At 40.5% G+C, this 25,269-nt stretch overlaps 1 protein-coding gene across 22 annotated transcripts in view; it reads right to left on the reverse strand.

Annotated features, from left to right (window-relative positions):
* The window catches only part of PARD3 (par-3 family cell polarity regulator), a 629,826-nt gene that overhangs the window by 316,881 nt on the left and 287,676 nt on the right, over nt 1-25,269 (reverse strand). For 17 of the 22 annotated variants that reach the window (XM_047755490.1, XM_047755482.1, XM_047755486.1 and 14 more), the window contains one exon: nt 11,349-11,480. The exons of the other annotated variants lie outside the window; for them this stretch is intronic. In XM_047755490.1, the coding sequence (XP_047611446.1) occupies nt 11,349-11,480 (132 nt within the window). The remainder of the gene's footprint in view (nt 1-11,348; nt 11,481-25,269) is intronic. 22 annotated transcript variants of the gene reach the window in all.

Consider the following 25,269-nt stretch of genomic DNA (forward strand, 5'->3'; position numbering starts at 1 on the left):
TCTGCATGCTCATTAGCAGACAAAGTCCCATCTACACAAAGGAAGATTATCAAACTCGTTTGAAAACAGACACATTTTCTCTTTTAATATATGAAGCCTGTCCAGCCATTCTCAGCAACAATCAGACAGTATTTAGGTAAACAAGTGAAAAGAGGCTAGATTTTCGTATTTGCTCAGGAAGGAATGGTACTATTTGAAAGGATCCCCAAGAACCTAGTAACACGGGTTGCCTGGGGGGAGGAATGCTGGGGACGGGAGGCAGCGTTTCGTGTATCCATCCAAAAGGTCTGATTTTGCAACTATGGACATATTACCTTTGCAAAAATCAAATAAATAACATGTTCTAAAACATTTTTCATTAAAAAAAGGTTATCAAATTATTCCCCATATAGTCCAGTGAGTAAACTGTCTTCCAAGGTCACAGGGAAGACTCCATGCTTCCAACCATGCCGCTCAGGAAATGTCCAATGCACCCAGAGGACAATAAGGAATAAACAGGGGTGCCTAGTACTACTGATTAAAAAAAAGAAATTCTCCACAGTCGGTGTGGTGTTATCTTCCGCTAAGAATCAATCCCTTTTTCTAAGAAACTTGTTGTGCCATTCCATAAGAAACAGAGGATATTACTTTTCTATTTGAAAATAATTTTTAAAAGTCAATTTTACACAGAATATCCATGTATAACAAGAGAATCGAATGAAAAAAATATCAAAAAGCTATATACACTGAGTATAAAATGCCAATGATCGATCAGAATTTATAATATTCATATTTTATGTATCAAATATGTGAAGAGCAAACTCCATTGTCCCTAGAATAAGAAAACTTGTCTCTAAAAGAAAATAAAATTTCTGCCAGCCTGGGCTCCCAGAGGAACAGTATAACTCATATTTCATTCTAGTGAAAATAAAAACCTCGGAACTTTCTGAAAATTTTTTAAACGGAAAAAAAAAAAACAATTTTTAAATGAATGAAATATATGATATAGTCAGGAGAGTGTATATTACTTTCAACTCAATTGCTTATAAAATATTAAAATAATCAAATGGTTTGTTCAAATATTGATTTTCCAATTAAATGGAAAACTAGGCTGTCACTTTAGTTATAAACAGAGTAATTTAATATTTTGTGATGATTAAATATTTTAAACATTCAAGTAATTGAATATTTTTAGAGCTAATAGAATAGAGGACTACATTGGGCCTTTAGCAACATTTTAGGGGCTATTTATTGCGCATGCTCCACTAACAGCTCACTTAAGTAAGTCACAGCAGGTCTTACCATGACCTTCTCTACAGGGCCTTAAATGTCTTAGGTGGCTTTCCCAGTGCTACTGTGACCAATGGTGGTACAGCAAAAATTATAAGAAGGCAGAGGCACTGTCAATACCAGGCTGCTCATGCTTACCTTTTAACACCTAAACCCATGTTCAATTATAAGATGTTCTCAGAGGAAGATTAGAGGCAATTAAATAAGCCCGTGGATGAGGAAAACTAAGCTCCCATCAGATCAAGATTTTGATGGTTGTTTTCTTTTTTTTTCTTTTTCCCAAAAATCAAGTTTTTTGAAGTCAAACTGGCACCATTGGCAAAACAAGCAGTGATACAGCCAAACATCGATGACTCAGAAGCATGACTGTATTTACAAGGTTTAATTAAATATGTACGTCTTAATAGTGAACAGGTTTGCGCTACCTATAATCTGCAGTCTTTAGCTCCTAACAAAAATCACAATATCATAATCATAGAACATAAAAATGGTCCATCTAGTCCACCCATCAAAGAATCCATCTGTAATATATGACACAAGACAAAGTAAAAACATTATGGACTTTTTCCTTTCAATCTATCAAAACACTCATTCACTCAAAAATACATGGGGGATGACTACAAACAAACAGTAACCAAGACAGTGCCAGTGCCATTTTAGTGCATGGAAACAGAAATGACGATAAATTCAGGTTCATAAATGTTATAAAGAAAAGGATGATGAAAGGAGAGACAATAGCATAAGGAGGATGCCCGCTTCCTTCAAGCATGAAGATTAGGGAGGGTCCCCTGGGAGTAGGATGTGACGTGATACATGAAAGATACGAAGGAACCACATCTGTGAACTGGGAGGGACAGTAAGGCAGGCAGAGGCAACAGGGAGACGAGGTCTTTTGGGGTAGGGGTGGGGTAATTAATGGAGCATCTATTTGCTGACTTGAGAGATCTGGTGCAGACACACACACACACACACACACACACACACACACACACAATGTAGAGAGAAATCACTTATAAAGGCAAGGTCCTAAGACCTAGAAGGGACCATAGACAGAAAAGAGGTGAAGATAGGTGGCCATAGGGAAGCTTCCTCCAGGGATGAGGAGGGGCTGCAGGAGAACAAGCCCAGGTAGGTTGGTAAACGTAACTTGTGATGTTGAGCATCTTTTCATGTGCTTTTCAGCCATCTGCCTGTTTTCCTTGGAGAAATGTCTATTTAGATCTTGTGACCATTTTTTGAGTGCGGTGTTTTTTTGATCTAAAAGCTGCATGAGAGGTTTACATATTTTGGAGATTAATCTCACAGCCCTCGCTTCATTTGCAAAGATTTTCTCCCATTCTGTGGGTTATCTTTCTATTTGTTTGTATGGTTTCCATTGCAGTGCAAAAGCTTTTAAGTCTAACGAGGTCCCATTTGTTTATTTTTGTTTTTATTTTCATTACTCTAGGAGGTGAAAGCAACCTAAATGTCCATCAACAGAGGAGTGAATAAAGAAGATGCGGTATAGACGCACAATGGAGTATTAGCGGTACAAAAGAACAAAGCACTGCCATGGGCAGCAGTATGGATGGACCTAGAAATCATCAGACTAAGTAAGTCAAAGACAAATACTACATGAGATCGCTAATATCTGGAATCTAATAAAACATAACACCAAAGAACGTAATCACAAAACAGAAACAGAGGCAAAGATGTCAAAACCAAACTTATGGGGAAAATTGGGGGAAGGGATAAATTCAGAGGTTGGAATTAACATATACACGCTACTATGTATACAATAGGTAAGTAACAAGGACCTACTGCACAGCCCTGGGAAATCTACTCCAAACGCTGTAATAACCTATATGAGAAAAGAATCTGAAAAAGTATGGAGATATACATAGATATATAGATATCGATATCTATATATATATAGCTGGCTTTGCTGTGCACTGAAACTAATACTACACTATAAGTCAACTATGTGCCAATCAAATTAAAAAAAAAAATACGCAGTGGCGGCAACACAAGGGTAAGGAATGACTTCAGGGAAGGAAGGGATGACCACCAGGAGACACACTTTGCTTCTGAAAGGGCTCAACTTTATTCTGATTAAAATCGACATTGCCATTTTAATCTCACAATGTTGGAATTACACTATTTGTAAAAGGGGGAAAAAAAAAAAGAGGAACTGTTGCTCCATTTTCCAAAGTTATGAAGTTTGATTCATTAAAAATGAAAAATATTTCAAGTGATACATTCTTATGGCAAAGGAATATTTATTTATACAAATACGTGAAGCAAAACCCCAAAGCCCACCCCACACAAACCCCTCACTTGCAGTGCTGTCATGGACAGGGTGTGTTGTGGAAACTGTTTATTTATTTAGTCCTTCGTCTCTATAACTTGTTCAGATATGGACGAAAGCTGATCAAAAACCTCCTTTCAGGAACAAGAGCAGAGGGAAAAGAAAAAGAAAAACTGAAGGGAAAAAAAGTGGCTCTCAGATACACAGCCTGAATGACACACTAAAGGGCAGACATAGATCCAGGCCTCAGTGGGGGAAAAGAACATAAAACCACTGGGCAAAATAGCAATTTTTTTCAGGACTATTTCAGAATCCTGTTGAAGGCAGCTAGAAAAAAGCCTGTATAAAACTAATTTTGAAAAATTATACCTACCTGGATCATAAAATTCCAAAATTAAAACTGGCTTACGAGTGATTCAATTTCTACAGGCAGGCTGCCGGCAGCAGGTCGTGAAAACAACGCACCGTAAGCCAAAGACGGTAATGCAATTTCTTAAGCAGGATTTTTTAAAGGAGAGCCGTTCCACCGTTCACGGAACATAGAAATAAAAAACATTTTCTACAGCAAATGACGTAAGACGGGTGGGAACAGAGAGGAGAAAGCCTGTATGCATTTCATGGTCATAATCAATGGCACGGCTCACAACAAAAATCTTTAAGACCGTCTCCAGTGAATGTATGAAAAGGTACCTGCAGGTCGCAGGTACCTGTATCCACGGGGCAAGCTCTAAACAACTAGTTCTAGCAGCTGAAAATTACCAGCTACTAACAGATTCCCCATCAAGGTTAATCCACACAGCACCAAAGACTGTCCCCCAAAGGAACAGGAGAATTGACTAGCACCCTTCCAATCGCACACCCCTCTCCAGAAGCCACTTGGCAGCCCCGCTTCCGACAAATTCCATTCGCATCCCAAAAGAACTGAGATGCTCAGCAAGTGGCCAGAGGCCCCCTGTAAGACACTCAGCATTCTTAAACGGTACCCTCAGATTTAATCCTATCAAAACCACGAGTGCATGCCAAAAACAAAAGGGGGTGTAAAAAATGGACACAGACACAGAGAGCAACACCAATGTCTTTTTCGTGTCAGATTATGTTCTTCAGAAAAGAACCAGAGATGATTTTCAAAGATTAAATTTTACACTAATTCTGATAAGATGCCGTAGAAGCAAGAATCCAATTCTGGAAAAGATGAGGAGGGCCTGAGAAATACACCAGGGACGAAAATGAACCCGCCCAGCCTGCCAAACAGTACGCCCAGTGTGCCAGGAGAAAATAATAACTTCAGAAAAACAGTCAGAGACTCAACGCTAGGAAGAGGCGCTGAGGTGTAGCCATTAAGCCTGTTTGTACTCAACTTAACTCGTGCCTACAACCCACCCCAAACTGGATCTGCACTTTGATAAGTGTCATCTCACTGGATCTTCACATGCAGCGCCAGTCTCTGCCAAGTGGGTTTTCCCCACTTTGTCTATACTGAAAACAGAAGCCTGCAGACTTTATACCACCCAGACATGGCCACATCAGTGAGGTGTGTGCCACTCAGTTTACGTAGGGACAAAATGCTGCCTGTTGCGCTCATGAGAAAACACCATCCAAAGTGGCCTGGCAAGGTACCCTGGGAAACTCGTGTGTCCTCAGATGAATGTCCACCAACTCCCTGGACTCCAGTCTAGTTCTTGAACTTGATGCTATGAGTCCACAGTTCTTTGATAATAAAAGTAGAATACGTGTAGGGCTTATGGAAAAGATGTGTCACAGACAGAGAGGATACTTTCATCATGTTTTAAACGTCAAATAATTTTAAGACAGTGTTATAACTGCAGTCGTCCCATTATCAAAGCACAGCAAAACAATATACTCTTGGCATAGCCAGGTGGCGTGACACATCTCTTCAAAGACTGTTTTGGTTTTATTTTTGGTGCTATTGTGCATGTGACAGGTTTCTGCTAGAAAAAAAAGCGATGGCATTTTATAATGAAAACTAAATTTAATTTTAAGACGATTGATGTTTTTCATTTCTACACTTGCTGCTGCAAGAGGTGACACAATTATGTTTGCTTCTGTGCAAGTTCTGCAAAACTGCCAACTAGGAAATCCAATCAGCAAATCCCCTTCTTTTTAGTAGAAAACTGTAGAACTGCAGAATTTGGAGGCAGAATACTTCTTACTTCTCCTTATTTTTAGCCAGATAATCCAGAATCATTTGATTACTTGGGGTCTCTGTGCTACAGAATAAACAAACAAACCAAGTTCCAATTACTACTTGGCAGCACCAGAACCTAACCTCATGACCATGAAGGCCGGCCAGTTCCCACATCAGGAATTGCTAGAGCTTCGCCATGTCCTAATGGGATGACCCTGCAGTCATTTCACTGACCAGCGTGCAGCTGTTGTAACCAGATTTCTGAAGAAGCTGCCTCCTAATTTTGTCATTAAGCAAGTCTGATCAGCTCATATTCTGGAAAACAACTTATCTATGTCATCTGGATGGTTCTAAGCATCAGTGAAATGAGAATTTTGTTTGTTGGTTGGTTGGTTGGTTGGTTTTTTGGCTTTTAAGAGAGTTCCCACTGTGGCTCAGTGGTAACAAACCTGACTGGTATCCATGAGGATGTGGTATAGATCAAAGATGTGGCTCAGATCTGGTGTGGCATAGACAGGCAGCTACAGTTCCGATTCAACCCCTAGCCTGGGAACCTCCTTATGCCGCAGGTGCGGCCCTCAAAAGACCAAAAAACAAAAAAAGGGTAAGAAAGAAAGAAAAGGCTTTTAAGCACTTTGGACAGAATAAGCATCTTCCTCTGTGCAGGCAGATGGAAGAAAAACCACCTGCAGGGAGAAGTTCGGATGCAAGGCCCACAGTTCGAGCCCTGACCCCCTTCATTCATCACACGGGCAGAACTTAGGACCCCGAGGACGAGGACGGACTGACTGACTTACTCATTTTGTTTAAAACTATCCCCGTATGAAGTTTGGAGAAGCTTAAAAATGTTTCTTCACAATGCTGTTTACTCACATCCAAAATAGGCTCTACTTGTGAAAATTTTACTTCTGCCCTAGATCTTCAAAAATTTGCCCTTGATCAAATTATAATGAAACATAAAAATGAAACACATTCATGGCAATTTACCTTTTCCATGATTGGTGAATATACCCAATGTGCAGCAGGGGCATATTAATCATAAGGCACAATAAATCATAAGGCATAATAAATATTTTCAAACGTTTAAAAGTATCGGACCAAGAGACAATACTGTGCTCTTTTTTTTGAAAATAAGACATAAGCACTCACTCTATAGCATTATTTTATTAGATGTTACCTATTTAACACTCACTCGGCTAATCTCTTATTATCATCTCTAGGACTCTGCAAATACTAAGCTGATGTAAAAACAGACACATATCTGTATTAGGCACCTTCGTTTCAGAAGGAGTAAGAGATCGGAAGCCAGCAATGTTCTGTTTGCACACAAAAGCCAGGAGCAAGAGCATCATGGCTAGAGACAGTGACAAAAGTGCACAAAATAAGAAGGAAAAAGGTAGTTCAGTCGCCTAAAACTCCTGGCCTCAAGGCCCTGAGACACTAACAGGGGACTTCGCAGGCTCCGAAGGGGAGGATGCAGCACATGCAGAGTCAAACCTGAATCTCATCATCAGCACACATCTAAAGTCTTTCCCTGAGTCCCCCCCACCCCCAACTCAGGCTAATCTGCCAATTAGATGAAGTTTTTGCTCAATGGAAAGAACTTGAAAACATAGACTTTTCTCTAAAGGTCAGCCAGTCATCCCCTGTAACAGAGCATAAATGGTGGTTGGAAAGTGCCTTCCACCTCCTCGCGATTTCTGCTAATTGCCTTCAGACCAAGACAAAGTAGTGAAAATGGCAGGCTCCCAATTAGCTGGTCCCCATTCTCCCGATCATGGAGTGTAAAGTTCCTGCCTCCTCTCTTGTGGAATTTATGAGTTGCAATAAACTGGTGAGGATATAAGAACAAAGGCAGCTTATGATCTATGCTCTGCCAAAATTAAATTATAGTCCACACGGAGTCTGGGAAATGGTCATCGTGAAAAGGAATTCAGATTTCTTAAAGCCTTGCCAAACATCAAAACTAAGGGTTTTGCTGTGTATTTTGTCTCTTGGGTCTCAGAGTCAAAATTCCAGAAGCAGGAGACCTTCTTCAAGGCCACACAATAAAAACCCATTTAGTTTTCAAATCCTCTGACTTTCGTCTCTCAGAAGAAGGAAGTCACAAGATTCAAGCGAGAAAAGATGCCTTTGAAAGACACACAGTCCCCTACCTTCTGAGAGGTCCCTGATATAAAACACAGCTACAGGCTATTCTGAGCAGGATGAATCAGTCATGAACTCATCCACATTGAGTTTGGGCTCCAAGTGCTTCCTGGTTCAAGTTCAGAAACACCACCTACTTTTGGTGGCAGAAGTGTGACTCATCAGCACTTGAAGAGAGGGAGAGAAGAGTCAGTGGCCCCTTACATAGGATCAGTCCCACAAAAGAAGAAGCACCTCTGCTTTCAGAGGTGCCTGCTTGCTCAGCACCCACACCCTCCTTGGTCCTTCATATCCCTACTGTTTATTCCCACTGGCAAAGCGGATGTGATCATAATTGCCTTCAAAACATAGAGCTAATGAGAGACAAGCACTCTAGTAGGAAATAGAGCAAAAACAAAACCACTAGAGGCGTATAAAACCTAGAACTCTCTTGACCTCTTCAATGCAGATGGCATATCTGAAAGAAGACATCAGTTCCACCCTGGTGACCCCAAATCATAAAGGCGAGGGTCGTTGTTGTCTTTTTTAACCAAATGAAACATTCTTTTATCTACATGATGCCACTTCTTCACTATATTTTAATGGCAGAAACGAAGGCAAAAAAATAAAAAAGCCACAGAAGAGACACCAGGCTATTAAAGTTGGGTGAGTCCTGGGAACAGTTAGTTAAACGAATAAATTCAGAATTAAATGAGGATGGCTGGACTAGAGTTTCAGTGTATCTAGCATAAACTATTTGTCCTCTTCTGCCCAAATAATTGTGCAGAGCCAAAGTTTTAATATGGGCTTTGTTTTGTTTTTGCTGTTCTTGTCCAGTTAAGTAGATTTCAGGCTAGTTAATTACCCTGCTGATGTGAAATCATTAAACTTAATGAATGGATCTTCATTTCTTAAACCTAAGCCAAGGAATAAGATGATTTTAGGCTCAGGAATCAGTTATCAAATGTCATCTGCAATAGGCTACTTAGACTAAAAAATGCTTATTTAAAAACAAAAACAAAAACTTTCTTATCATGGAACAAATATTTCAAATAACTTCAACAGGAGCAAATCAAGGCTTAGTTTTTTGGGGGGAAAGGGTGTTTGTGTGGCTTCTCAATGTATCCCTTTTGCTTAAAAAGAAACCATTTTATACCAAAATTACAAAGAAAAGCTATTTTACTTCTCTTAAAAGCAGGTCTACAACCACAACAGTAAGACAAAGCTATATTTTTAGAAATAATTAAATGTATCATATTTTAGAAACTCTGGTCTGCCAATTTTTTTTCTCCTAATCTTGCAATAAAATGGTCAGATTCAGCATATTTAGCTGAAACGGAGCCCTGACTGTGTTCAGTGATGGGCAATTGTGTTTCAAAGAAGGTAAACCCCAGCTCCAGCTCCAGCCCCAGGAGATCAAGCTCAATAAGCCTAAACCAAGGCAGCTACTTTTACTGCCTTTGATTTAGAAATGGGCAGGCAAACCATGTGATTCTGGACAGCAAAACACATGAAGGGAAGGGCAGAGGAACTGCTGGTGGGAAAAGCTTACCTGCTTTCAAATGAGCCACAAAGAAGAGGAGAGCACAGCTCCCTTCTGCAAGGATGTGACAGCCAGGACTGGGGCAGGAAAGGGGGCTCCCAGAGAAGCCGAAGACCCAGACCCTCAGGGAAGGTACCAAGCCAAAAATGGAACCCCCGCCTTCCCTTCCCCTGTCATCTTGTTAAAGGGGCAAGGAGTAGTCCCTTATCACACAATCTAGACTTTCTGTATTAGCACCCAGTGTTTTCCCAACAAATAAAGTAAGACACACTGGGTTTTTCTGGGTACCAGGTCTGATCCTATGTCCCCAAAAGGTATTAAATCCCTTGAGGAGGCAGGTTCTATACTTATCCCATTCAATACGTGCATACACAGAGGTGCAGATAAGATGAGAGAGGGCTCAAATCCCACATCCCAAATCCTACCTGATCCCAGGCCCACACTAAACTTAAAAAATTATTTCAAAGTGATAATTTTCTCAAAATAATATAGACTTTAAACTACTTGGTATTAGTGTTTCATTACCACTGGTTTTTACTTGTTTTTAATCACTTGTTTTTCCTAAGTAGAACTTCCACTTTTTTTTTAATTAGTTAAAATTATTTCCACCATGTAATGTTTTATGTTATGTATTATATGATTAAAAAGCATACTATCGCGGGTATCAAAATCAAGCTGTTCTTTTGTATTGTTTCATATTCAAACACCCTGTATACACAAAACTATTTTAGAAGGTTTATACTGTAAAACATAGACTGAGATAAATTCAGGAAAACACTGAGGATTCCTTTCCATTGATATCATTCAACTAAATTGAAAAACGGCTATTCCAGGATCTGGGCAACTGAACTATCAACAATTTTAGAAATCACTGAAACAGATAAACAAAACATTCTCCCACTGAGTACTTACCTAGTCTGTGATCCGTATGAACTTTTTAAAGAAAATAAACGGCGAAAGAACCAAATAAGTGGGTTAATATCAAAACCATTAAAACTACAAAGAAAAGACCGGGATACCCACTACCAAGAAAACACTGTGAGTCATGATAAACAATGAACCCTTTTACAAAAACAACACTGAGAAAAAAAAAAATTTTTTTTTTTTTTTTTAAATTTTATGGCTGCACCTGCAGCCAATGGACGTTCCCAGGCCAGGGACTGAATCTGAGCCACAGCTGCAACCTACACCACAGCCACAGCAACACCAGATTCTTCAACCCACTGAACGGGACTGGAGATCAAATCCAAGCCTCCACAGAGACCCAGGCCGCTGCAGTCAGATTTTCAACCCACTGCACCACAGCAGAAACTCCGCAAAAATACTCCATGTGTCAAAACTTACCAGATAAATTCTTAATCTTCATACAAACAGTGATGGTGCAAATAGTCTCCTTCCCAAGGCAGGAATCGCTTACGCATGCTGAGTGGTGAATAATTCTGATGTCGTGAACGGGAGGTGGCTACCCCACAGGCTGAACTAAGCAACTCTGAAAACATACATGCTTACAACAGGCCCTCGCATTTACGAAAGGACACCTCCCCAGACCCGACCCAAGACGAGAGCTTATATTTCTCCCATAAGGAAGGTCGGGGGATAAGGGAAAATTTTAATTTGCTTCTTCAGATCCTTTGACTTGACTGCCTCTCAGTCGAGAGGGGAGCCCACAGGTGGTCTTGAAAGTCTGCTCATAAGCTGCATTATTCACACCACATATCTGCACCTCGGGAGCCCAGCAACACGACAGTGGTGACACTTCAAAACCTACAGCAACTGCTTATGAGAATCTTCAATCAGGAACCACCACCGAAATACTGTGCATTGACGTTAGCCAGGCTCTGAGACAGAGCCTGGCACTAACCCAGAGATGGTCTGAATCATCTACCTGCCAGCACGACTGTGACAGAGAGAAACAGCTGGGGGATGGGCTAGGAAGTCACACCACCGACGCGTGTAGAAGGATTGGGTTGTGTTACCTGTTCTTGCTTCTCCAGCCACTTGTCCACCATTGGGTGACTGGCACTCAGAGATGAGCGAGCATTGTCTCTCTGAAATTGGTTAGACCAGTTACTAGTGTCCCGTGGGAGGCTTCTGTAGTTTTCATCTTTCTATTTAAAAAGAAACAAAAACGTGTCTTGTAAAAAAACCAGACCTTGTCAAGTGATAATGCACCTGGCCTCTCACAACTAGCAGAAAAATGACTCTACATATTGAAAGTATGTTTCCCGAGTCTATACAAAAGAGCTGACTGAGGACATTTCATCCGGGCTCGACCACAGAAATGCCTGGCATCAGGGAATCTGATGACAGTGGCCACACACGCAGGCGCACAACAGACGGAACACACCGCCCTCCTGTCAACTTCCCCAGGCCAAGGGCACGCGCCAGAAAACGGGAAACACGTCGATGCCCAACGTTCATTCAGTCACAGCATTTTCACTGTTCTTCTTCTTTCTTCCCTTAGAATATCAGCGGGAGATACTTTTTATCATTCACCAAAAGTGTTTAAAACAGGGAAGCCAAATGAGTTTGTTCTTTATTTAGATGGTCATGGTGTTGTGACTTTGGGCAAGAGACGTAAGACTCTGGGCTAGTCTGTCGCCTTCCTCACAAGCTAGTTGTAAACAATAATTCCAATATCAAGTAGAGGAAAAAAATCAATTTATGCCAATACATGGTGCATAATAGACACATAACTGTCCACCCCGGCATGCTAAGGGCACGTGACGTCTTCACATAAAAACCTAGTCCACTGATGTGCATTTATTTAATACACCTCAGAGCAACCAAAGTATTCCTTTCAGATAATAATTTATACCAACTTGCTTGCACTTTAGGGCCGAAAAACTTAATTGCAAGCTTCTGAAAAGAAATGAGAAGGCTCAGATACGGTAGGAAAGTCAAACATTTAATTCAATAACTAAATTTAAACATCTCCTACAAGAACAAATTTAAAATGTTAACCTCAATTCAACCCACTTACATAAGTGCTCCACTTGAAGAGAAGTACCCAAATATTTGGCTTACAAACTTTGTTAAGGGTGGTCTGGTTATAAAAATCATCACAGACACGACTGATTCTTATTCTTTGTTAATGACTCCACATGAACAGCAAACACACATGTAAAACAAACGAAGTATAATATAATAGATTTGCATTGTATAGGCCTTAGCCATAGACCAGGATCCTGTTTCTGTTCCATCGGAGAATAAAACTTAAAAGTGAATTGACCATGATGGACCTAAGCCAATATTACTGGACCTAAGAATACTGTTAGGCCACCAGAGAACACCAAAAAAAATTTTAATCTATACATATTTATCAGTATAAACTTTAGCATGAAACTTTGTGAGGCTTTTAAAATCAAACTATAGAAAATAAACTTTAAAAATTCAATCATAGGGAAGTTCCCTGGCAGCCAAGTAGGTAAAGATCCAGTGGCATCAGTGCTGCGGCTTGGGTTCAGTCCCTGACCTGGGAACTTCGACATGCCGCAGCCATTAAAAAAAATAAAACAAAACAAATAAACAAACAAACAAAAAACCTCAGTAGTAGAATGAAACATCAGCAGCACATCCTTTTGACCAGAAAATCTCTGTATGTTTCTGGTTACTGTGGCTCAAAAAAGCTGTGACAGGGCAACAGGGCATAACCACCAGTACAAAGAAAACACTAGTAAGATTAATTGCTGCTCCACGCCTGGGGATGAAGTATTGACCTTGCTTACAGGAATGTGGAAATGGTAAAAATACGCAGAGGACATTGACAAAGACTAAAAGAAAGCATGAACCAAATGAATAAACTAAAGTTCACTCACTTTATCTCAAAATCCCAAGAGTCCCTCCTTAAAACATGAGCATGGAAACTTCAGAACAAAGCAAAACTATCTATTTCCATGGAAGTTCACAAACTTCCTGACCAGAAATTCAAATAAGTCATGAGAAGCTCTTATTAATGACAGAAACTTAAATGTCCATGAAGAGAGGAAGGATTGGAAGGGTGGCAAAACACAGGCCCAGTTATTATGTCAAGGATCTTGAGGCTCCTACCACTGGCTAGGGCCCTGGTTTTTCTATTCATTTTCCACCATTAGAGGTGATTATTACACCAAGTCTTTACTTTGAAGCATCAAACAGAAAGTATTAAAAACCCTACCTTATCAGAAGCAACTGTACTTCAGAGAAACTAATAGTGCCCGTGGGTGGGGGAAGTCATCTGTTCAGAAAAATGCCAAGTAATGGAAGCAGAAAATTAATAGGATTAGAAAAATCACCATTTTCAACTCCTCATTCAGGCAAAGATCATCTGTGGATGCTAAAGCCCCTGGGGAAAAGTTGGTAAATGAGCTGGCTATATGCAGAGAGACAAAAAGCCACTTACAAAAGGAAAAATACATCTTTAAAACGAAAAGACCAGATGCCACAAAACTCTCTTTCCTCGATGTCTAGAATCCAAAAGGCGGCTGGCACTTCCTTTTGATTCCTTTGGAACCTCCTCCCTCATTATCCCTCTTCCTCTAAATGGCCCTCATGGGTTCTTACACCGGACCACTGCTGTCACTGCTGTCTCCCTGAACAAGCTCAAAGGCCTTCGATTTCAAACCTTCCTCCCTGACAAGTCCTACACACAGGCCACCAACACTAACCTGTTCTTCTGTCTTCATGATCTAAATTTCCAACAGGATGTCCCAAAGATACCTCAGAATCCACAGATGAAGATGAAACTCGCTTCTTTTATCAATTCCGGGGCCCTACTGAAATACAGTCATCACCCCTTCACCTCCCTCCCCCAACCAATCCCTGCCGTTGCTCGGCCCTGTCAACCCAACATTCGTTGCCGAGATCTTACGCGACGGCCACGATCCTCGCTCAGGATCAACGTGCCTCTCCTCTGCTGCTTCGCCGCAAGCAGAAGCAGCCTTCGAACTGGACACTGGCTCGTTGTCCTCCCCAACCACATTCCATGCCACTTCCCACAGGGAATCGTTCTAAAATGCCCCGTAGGTCATATCACACCTGGGATGTGTGCTGCTGGACCCAGGGACTTGCAGTGCCCCAGGACTCTGCACCAGCATCAGCATCTTTTTTTTTTTGTCTTTTTGCCTTTTCTAGGGCCACACCTACTGCATATGGAGGTTCCCAGGCCAGGGGTCTAATCGGAGCTGTAGCCACTGGCCTACACCACAGCCACAGCCACGCCAGATCTGAGCTGCATCTGTGACCTACACCACAGCTCACGGCAATACCAGATCCTTAATCCGCTGAGCGAGGCCAGGGATTGAACCCGCAACCTCATGATTCCTAGTCAGATGCGTTAACCACTGAGCCACGACGGCAACGACGCATCAGCATCTTTCTGAGCCTCAACTCCCAGTAACACTTCCTCTGTAAAAACCCTCACCACTCTTCAACATCCAGCTCACAAGTTGCCTTCTCTAAGAAGCATTTCCTGATTCTCAACAGAACTAATCATGTCATGCTTCCTGTTACCTCTATATTCCACCTTTACATCTAATTATAGTTCTAACTTATAATTTAGTTAATTTTTAAAATTGCTATTTCCATGATCACAATGAAACCTCAGCAGAAAATCACCAGTCGCCTTCAAACTCCAGCACTTAGCTCACTGGCCTACACCTACATGGAGGGCTTCTTCTGAATATTTGCGATGATTCCTATTTTCGCACAATTTCAGAATCCCAGAATTTTAAAGGAACATTTCTATCAGTTGTGTTAAAAATGGATAAGGGAATGGTTTAAAAAGGTATCACGGAGTTCCCATCATGGTTCAGCAGTAACAAACCCGACTAGGATCCATGAGGACATGGACTGATCCCTGGCCTCTCTCACGGGGTTAAGGACCTGCAGTTGCCATGAGCTGTGGTATAGGTCAGAGATGTGGCCCGGATCTGGTGTTGGTGTTGCTCTGCCTGTGGCATAGGCCAGCAGCTGCAGCTCCCTAGCCTGGGAACTTCCATATGTCGTGGGTGTGGCCCTAAAAAGATAAAAAGAAAAAGAAAAAAAAAATCATGACTAACAAAAACGCATTTTCACCGAAGTATAATAACTGTACTTTAAAATTTAGACTAAAAGATGTATACCATTTATCTGCCTGTTTCAACCTTACGTCACACCCACAGTGTACAGTGTCTATGGGAAATGCGATTCTTTCCAATTGCATCTAAACAGCAGTATGGCATTTCTCCATTTGTATCAATTATGACATGTAATTCATGCACCTGGCCGCTACAAAGTAATCATGTTAAGGCAAATAAGGGCTAAAAGTCAAAAGATCTGTCCTTTTGAACTCCATCCAAAAAATTCCACAATTTTACATTTGCGTAAGCGACTTTCAGTATTGTCTTGGTAGGAAAAACAAAGCTGAGACTATATCTCAAGCAATAAAAAATTTTTCCTAATCCAATGTTATTATGGAAAAGTCAATCATAAATTCATACACTAATTTATGATGAATGAAAAGTCCACTTACAGTCACCTTGGTCATTATGAGCTAAGTGACGAATTTCTACAATATATTACTCATCACACATATCCATTATTTTGTGGATAACACTGTGCCATGCTACGAGCACTTCAGCTATGTTCTTCCTCAAAATCCCATCTGAAGTTTGGATCAGGTGCACACACAGTGTAGTCTTATAAAGCTGTGATTACTATCTATGATGTGAGCACATTGGTAAACCTTATAACACACAGTGTATCTTCTACTTCACAATATACAACTTGGATCGTCTCTGCTAACAACTGAAATGGATATAATGCATTCTATTTTCAATTTGAAAACACGTGTTTTCTTCAGTGTAAATGTTTTTAAAACTGTGGGACTTCTCAGTATGTCTATGCACAACTATCTATATTTTTCATCGACCAAACTGTAATCAACTGCAAAACAAGGTCAGAATGATTGTTAAATGTATTTGCAAAACCTCTATTTCATAACCTGAAGAAGAAAAAAAATAAACCAACAAAATTGGTGCCACTGATATTTTTGCAATAAGGTAGAGCTGTAGCTGTATCTATAATAAATTGGAAAATGGGATTTTAAATCTATTTTATTCCATGATCGCATTAATGCCTCCATTCTGTATACAGGTAAACTTTGTCTTTATTTTTTATTTTTTTTTGGCTGAACCCACGGCAGGCAGAAGTGCCTGCACCAGGAATCGAACCAGAGCCACAGCAGTGACAACACTGGATCCTTAACCCACTAAGCTACCAGGGAACTCCACATATTTTGGTAAACTTCAAAGCAAAACAAAGAAAGAAATAATTTTTTTTTTAATCTTTTCTAGCGCTGCTTCCCAAGGCATATGGAGGTTCCCAGGCTAGGGGTCGAATCGGAGCTATAGACACCAGCCTACACCACAGCCACAGCAACGCGGGATCTGAGCTGCATCTGCGACCTACACCACAGCTCACGGCAATGCCGGATCATTAACCCACTGAGCAAGGCCAGGGATCGAACCCACAACCTCGTGGTTCCTAGTCAGATTCATTAACCACTGAGCCACGACAGGAACTCCGAAAGACATCTTTTTCTTTAGACTTATTTTAAAAAACTAGCAGCAAGACCAATATAGAAAACCATAATAATTATTAATTTGCTAGTAATTAAACATTATTGGAGTAAAGCCACTATTTTATGTCTGAAAGATTATATAGGAAAAATACCATAAGGAATTACTCTCCTATTTTTTTTAATTATAACTTTAATCCTCCACTTATGAGACAGGTGCAAAAAGCCACTCCAGCTTTTGCACTGGGTGGGAAACTCCCCCTCTTGCCAGAAAAAAACAGATGCTCCTGCTGTGATCAGGGATTTTCCTTATCATCTAAATGTACTGCCACATCACCAGGTGTCACAAAGCCACTCAGGCTGAGAAATGCATATTAATTTGCTGCCCCCTGGTAGCAGTACCCTGCTCATGGAGGAAATCTCTTCCAGGATAAGGCAATGGACTGCCTTCTCTCCCCCTGCCTGAGCCAATTACAATTCAATAAAAGAAATCACACAGAACCCACCCAATGCCTTGGGATAGAGGCTTATTCCTGGCATACTAAGCTGCAGTTCCAAGGCTTTATCTCTCAGAAACAGCTATTTAGCTGATGGTCAGATTTCCTGGCAAACCTACACCTATTTGCAGAAATACAGGACTACTTCATGAACATTAGAGAAGTAATGGATATTTCCATGTTATACAGGAAATTCAATGACATTTCCATTTTATTTCAAGGCAAAAATTCCAAACTTCTTTTGAAAAATCATTAGGAATTGTGCCATATTTTGAAATATTAAACACCCAATGCCTATAAATTTAGCTTTTGCACCCTCTGAGAATCCTATGGTTTCAAATATTCCTAGGTGATTCTAAGATTTGAAATTTACAATATTTTTCAACTGTGCAGTTGGGGCAAAGAGAATTCAATTTTCTGCTTTATCATTTCCCTAAGAAAAGATAGACCAAAAAAAGAAAAAAAAAAGGAAATTATTTTCAGGATGTCTAACCTGAAATTAGCAATTATGGCTGAGGAAAATTTTTTTAAAAATTGCAGGAAGCTTGTTAAAATCTTTCATAATCATACTGTAGATTAAATGTGACAGACTCATTCCTGCTCTGGGACCAGAGTTTATCTCTTCTGCCTCCTGATGGCTACACCAGCAATTGACCTTGGAAGCAATGCCAAGGTTAAAGCTTCAAGATAACAACCATAAAATGGTCTGTAAACAAGACTGCTGTGAGTGTACTTTTCTGACCTTCAAACCACCCTCTAGATATAACTCAGAATGGGGATGGGGATGCAAAGGAAGAGAGATGGGTGGGGATAAATAAATTGACTCACACAAAACACAGGTTCAATAACCAACTTGAAAATGAAGTCAGAAAGTTCAGCAGTCCCTACCAGTTTAAACCAACTGCATGCCGATTAAGACTTTTTTTTTTTTTAAGGCCATTCTTGTGGCATATGGAAGTTCCTGGGCTAGGAGTTAAATCAGAGCTGCCGCTGCTGGCCTACGCCACAGAGGCAGCAGCACTGGATCTGAGCTCCATGGGCGGCCTACGCCTCCGCTTGCGGAAACGCCAGAGCCTTAACCCACTGAGCGAGGCCAGGGATGGAACCTGTATCCTCTTGAAAGCTATGTTGGGTTCTTACCCGACTGAGCCACAATGAGAACTCCAAGACATTTTTTTTTTTTTAAATAAGGAAACACAGGATTTTATCTCAAACACAGTACTTATCATCACTTATCTTAGGCACATGGCTATTTTCAAGAGCAGTGAACTTAAAAAGCATTGCTTGAACTCCATGGCAACCAACATCCTGCATTCTGCCTAATGTTGTTGATCAGAAGCCAAGCAATCATTTCCACGTGAACTGTAATTTCTGGCCCTCCATGAGCATAAATACCAGTACCTGTATGTATACATCTTACTTTCTTTTCTGATACTTGCTTTCTTCACATTCTTAATCATTAGTAATGAGAGAGGAAGAGGAGACAAAGAATGTGTTTCAAAGTTGCTCCTACTTATGAGCAAAACTGTGACAAGACGAAATTTGAACATTTATACATTCTTTCTCAAAACAAAATTTTGTCCAGTAAATATGGTAGAAACTGCAACAAGAGATGCTGATTACACCGACATTGTAACTTTTTAAATTTTATTATTATTATTCTTTTGGTCTTTCTGTCTTTTTTTTAGGGCCTACGCACGGCATATGGAGGTTCCCAGGCTGGGGGTCCAATCAGAACTATAGCTGCCGGCCTACACCACAGCCACAGCAACATGGGATCCAAGCTGTGACTTCGACCTACATAGCTCACGGCAACGCCAAATCCTTAACCCACTGAGCGAGGCCAGGGATCAAACCTGCATCCTCATGGATGGCAGTCGGGTTCGCTAACCACTGAGCCACGACAGGAACTCCCTGTAACTTTTTTTAAATTAAAAAAACTGAAAGTCAAAATCCAAAGATTTTGAATGCCAAATATCAAATTCCATAAGTAATAAATATTTTACTTTTAACTCTTTAACTTTCTCTTTAAATTGAGCTTAAGGTTTTTTTGGGGTTTTTTTTTCCGTCTTTTGTCTTTTTTATAGCCGTACCTGCAGCATATGGAGATTCCCAGGCTAGGGGTCTAATCAGAGCTGTAGCCACTGGCCTACACCACAGCCACAGCTACACCAGATCCGAGTCGCATCTGCGACCTACACCACAGCTCACAGCAATGCCAGATCCTTAATCTACTGAGCGAGGCCAGGGATCGAACCCGCAACTTCATGGTTCCTAATTGGATTCATTTCCCGTGCACCATGACGGGAACCCCTGAGTTTAAGTTTTGAACAGGAATTAGTAAAAAAAAAAAAAAAAAAAAATTGAAAACATTTTTAAAATTTGAAAATATGAAACAAAATTTCTTATTAACATATGAAGTGAAATATCCTGGCATACAAGTCAAATTTTATTAGTTTTTTTTCCCCCCTTTGAAATGTTAAAGTTCTGAAAACTCAATCTGGTCTTAAAAATCACAAATTATAACTCTTGTCCACCCTTTCTGTTGCAGGCCTAATAGCTTCTAGATTGTAAAATTACATTTAGATCAATGGGACACCCAAAATTATAAATAGGACAGAAAAAAAATCATGTCGGAACTCTCCAGTATAGCAGTACACGTTAAGAATTATGATTAGTTTTGCAAATAAATTTCCTGTCACAAAGCAAATCCTTCAGGTTGATATGTTCACAAAAATGGAAGGTTAACATTATAATTTTTTCACACATCTTATAACTAGCCTTGTTAACAGTCTTTTTAATGTATGTACGTGTGTGTGTATGTATTTGGCTGCACCCACGGCATGCATTAAGTTCCCAGCCCAGGGACCGAATCAAGCCACTGCAGTGACAAAGCCAGGTCCTTAACACCCAAGTCCACATGGAAACTCCCTTAACAGTCTTGATATCAGGTACGAAAAATAATCCCTGGAACGGGCTATGAACATAAAGAACCCGACATAAAAGCACTTGGTCAAATCTCTCAGGGAGGTACATCAACGTATAAGGGCCATGATGTCTCCTGAGGCGACCACTAGGGCACAGAGGTCTCTGAAGCCACCAGATGTGCACCTGGAATAGACCAGGAAATCCAAGAAGAAGAAAATGAGTTTCTGCAAAACTCAGCCTCATTCAGGCTCCTTGTTGGAACCAATTTCCCCAGTTCTTCCTAACCCATCGCAGTGGCTCAGAACACCATGAAAAACTTCAGATAATTTTAAAAGCTGGGAGGAAAAGGCTAGAGAACATGCACCTTAACCTCTGCCTAAAAGAAGCAGCAGAGAATCAGAGAATTTCTGACAAGTGCTCTGTGGAGACCAGGATGGATGACTAACCAGCTCCCATTTGGCGGGGTTATGCCTCCCCAGCTCGATGCCCAGTTTCTGAGTCATAACCTTGCCAAACTCTCCATCTCCAATCTAAGCAGGAACCATGCTTTACCTGGGTAATGATAGAACTTCCGATATCCAGCCACTCCTCCACAATGACCTCCCACCCACAACAAAGTACCTCCCGAGTTCTTGTTTGTAAAGCAGGGCAAAGCCATTACATCATCTTGAATCCCAAACTATATTTCCATTAGAGGTGGTTCATTGATGCATACGACATTGTCTTAGGAAGAGTCGTGAATAAAATGTTTGCTATAAAATTGTTTTAAGAATTCCTTGGTGGCTCAGCGGGTTAAGGATCCAGCATTGTCATGTCTGTGACTCAGATCACTGCTACAGCGCGGGTTCGATCCCTGACCTGGGAACATCCACATGATGCAGGTGCAGCCAAAAAAAATGGTGTTAAATACACCGATCTCTTCCCTAATATAACTGGGACTGTCTCCTTTGTCCTATGAAAACATGCACAAGTGGGTGAGGAGAAAGTAGATGTGGAGGAAAGTGCAATATTTTGTTGAAAATTTACCGCCATCTGGATTCTGAGGAACTAAGGGGCAGAGCTAAAAGGGAAGCGGCAGTAACAGCAGCTCCCATTTTATTTCTTTCGCAATATGTCATAAAAACCAACATGGTCACTTCGTTGGCCCACAGCCATCTGCCCCTCCTCCACCCCCACCCCCGGCCAGTCAGCAAGGTCAGGCAGAGAACATGGGACCGTTGCTTCTGACCTTACATCTGCCACCAAGGGCAGCATATGAGAAAAAATGAGAGATCGATGCTGCTGGTCAGAATCACATTTTGAGGAGCCTGGCTCGTTTTCTAAAATCACAGTCAAGATGAAAAACAAATTTCATCCGCAAAACAAATTTGAATCTGAAACAACTTTAAAGCATTTTGGAAAGTGCCACGTGTTTCTTATGTCGAAGGCACAAAATACCAATGTACATTTTCTTTCAAAAACAAGTACCTGCAAAGGCTCATATTGCAAAACTACCACTGTAAATAAATATCACATTTTGCATCAGGAGCAATTACACAAACCAAGAGAAGAAGGGAACAGATGCAAGGGCATGAGGGAGAGAAAGTAAAGCAAAGGAGTCGCCTAATTCCAAAACGTCTACCAAAGACACTAGACACTTTGGAATTAGACAACTGGGTGAGTGTCTACTCTCATCCGCCCAGCCCAATGGAATTACAATTGCAAACAGAAAAATGTAAGAAGGAGCTGCTGACAGTTACGCTGCCACATTCATTACAGATGGTGGCAAATTTTAGTAATTTCTTCGAATACAGGGAATGCTTTACATTTAAGGTAAAAATATTTAGATAGGTAAATATAAAGGATACACATTGCCTATTTAGATAATTACAACAATAATATCAATCACAAGAACTCGAGAAAACAAAGACACAAGTTTCTCCCCAAAAGGGGAAAGAAGTGGAGATCAGTTAACAAAATCAGATTATCAACAGTGGTATTAATGAAGCTAACATATTTTAACTTGAAACTAAGATGTTAAGATAAACTATAAGACCTGGTGAGTCTTTTTAAATCATGCCAGTTTTAATAATACATGCTGATTATTCTAATATTCCTATTTCGATACTTAAGAGAAAGTTTTAGGGGTGATAAAGCTGATAAGGTTGTTAAAACAGTCCACGAAACGAACACCGGGCAATGTATAAAGTCTGTAAGTACGCTGGGAAGCAGGGTGCATACTTGTTAAGAGCACAGAATTTGAAACTGGACGATCTAGATACCTATTACAATGTGATCTTTTAGCAGTTAATTTGACTACTAGATGAATCATTTAAACTCAGGTTCTGCCAGTGCATCACTACATTGGGAATAACAACAATATTCACACTTCTGAGGGCAAGTAAATGAGATGCCACATGCAACACACCTGGCAAGAAGCAAGTACTCAGAGCAACTTGGCTATCTTTGCACAAACACACCAAAACCTCAGAAACAGTAGTTTGGAGAGGGGAAGCCATTTCTACCCTCACGGTGTAAAAAAACGGTGACTGGAGCACATCTCCTCGGAGGCAGCCCAGAACACATGGCACCTACGACACAGGCAAATTAGAACCGAGCTGCCCCTGCAGCCAGGAGGCAAACATCAGATACTCCCGTCCCCCCACCCATTGAGGCTCTTCTCTTTAATGACAGGACATGATTCCATGTCCCGAAGTAGGTAGGTTTATAAAAAACAAAAATAAAAATAAAAATGGAGGAGTTCCCATCATGGCTCAGTGGTTAACGAATCTGACTAGAAACCATGAGGTTGTGGGTTCGATCCCAGGCCTTGCTCAGTGGGCTGAGGATCCGGCGTTGCTGTGAGCTGTGGTGTAGGTCGCAGATGTGGCTCGGATCCCTCGTTGCTGTGGCTGTGGTATAGGCCAGCGGCTACAGCTCCAATTAGACCGCTAGCCTGGGAACCTCCATATACCACAGAAGCAGCCCTAGAAAAGACAAAAAGACAGGAAAAGAAAAAAAAAATGAAACCAACTTAAAAAGATGAAATGAGGCCAAAATATTTTTCAGTGTCTAAAGCGTATGTGAATGTTTGTTCAATATAATTTAAGCAGTGCCAGGTCCTCATATCCTCCCCCAGGTCAAGAAAAACAGGTGTAACAAGGTCCTACAGTAGAGCACAGGGCACTATATTCAATATCCTGAGATCAATCATTGTGGAAAAGAATATTTTAAAAGGATATATGCACATGTATAACTGAATCACTTTGCCCTATAGCAGAAATTAATACAACACTGTAAATCAACCATACTTCAATTTAAAAAAAAAAAAGGAAGAAAAGAAACGCAGGTGTGACATCTTCATTTTCTTCTGTACAATACATAACCCTGAGGAAGCTCAACAAGGATTCTGACACTGCTTTGGATTTGTATTCCCGGAGCAGTTTGTGAACTCTAAAAATATCACATCCAGACTTAAGCATTTTTTCTCAATAGCACCTTAGGATTTTATAACCATGAACACAAATTATAATATTTAAAGAATGTGAAGCAGATTATATTCCTAAATGTGGCACAGAAATAGATGAGTCTAGGTTATTAACACCCCAGACTAGGTGAGCTTGGCACTTGAGGTGAACTTACTGTAGAAATGTGTGTAGAACTGAGCAGAAGCATCACTTACTGAAAGCACAAAAATGCAGTGCATTCAAATCGAGATCTTTTAATATGCAAACTAGAAGGGTGAAATTTATAGTTGTGGAGGCTTTTAACAGGAAGTACAAGTGCTGCAGCAGGATAGTCTAAGATCTAGGTCTCAGCTGGATTTCCCTCGAAGCTTATACCCCAGAAAATTAAACACGGCCATAGGGCTCTCCCAGGGGAAACGTGGTTTTAAAGAATTTCTTAGCCTTGTACATTAGAAAGAATAAACAAGCAGCAGCAGAGACTAAGAAGCCAAAGGTTTGAGAGGGGACAAGGAGGCAAAAAATAAGTAAAGTAAAAATATAGTTAAAAAGGAACAAATAGACCAATGACTGAATGAATGAACCGGGAAGCCACTATTTTAGAGTCCCATAGAGGAGGATTCAAACATTATTGCCATGGTAATGGTCTGCCTATCAACTGCACAAGTTTTCTCACTCTCAATAAAACAGGTAGTAGACATTTTCTGGAGTTTCCTTGTGTCTGATTAGCATTGGTGACCTGAATACTGGGAATCTGGTGTCTTGACCCTATGTATTCAAATGCCCTTTAAACTGAGATTTGGAGAAAGAGGGAATGCACGAGGGAACAATGAAGAGAAACGCTGCTTTTATTATAGCTCCTATCTAGAAAAATATTTTCTGTTCTGCTTTGTATTGATAAGATAGGGTCTAGTACCTCAATGGGTTGCCATAATACTTTAAAAAAAAAAAACCTCAAAAAAATTAATCTTAATAGCTTTTCATTTAAAAAATGACACATTTGAGCTGTGTGAAAAGAAGTGATATGTCACAAAACCAAATATGCTAAGTGTTCCAGATTCTATTCTGCTAAGAGAGAAAAATTAGCCTAAAAAGAAGACAGCTCAAAATAACAATTATACTCCTGTTTGCCTTCTCCTGACAAAGACACCTGCCCTTTTCTGCTAGACCCAAGTTCCCAAAAAAAGACTGTGCCTCAGAAACTTTAGGCAAAAACACACAAATGTTTTCAAATGGGTAAATGAAATCTACTGGTAACAGTGTGTTTCATCTTTTAAATGTCCCCACTAATTCTGATGCACGGCCAAGTGGAAACATTACATTCTTCAGTAAGAAGGTAAGTGCTGGAACTCAGAAAGAGTCCCAGTTGCTTCTTTCTGTTTTCCATCCTACCCCCATCCCAGCCCAGCCCCGCCCGGGCTTCTCACAGTGCTGTGTACATCATAAGTACTTTTCACTTTCTCATTCATGAATCGATAGGAAACAAGGATCC

Source organism: Phacochoerus africanus, chromosome 12 (genome assembly GCF_016906955.1).
Source record: "Phacochoerus africanus isolate WHEZ1 chromosome 12, ROS_Pafr_v1, whole genome shotgun sequence".
Taxonomy (NCBI): domain Eukaryota; kingdom Metazoa; phylum Chordata; class Mammalia; order Artiodactyla; family Suidae; genus Phacochoerus; species Phacochoerus africanus.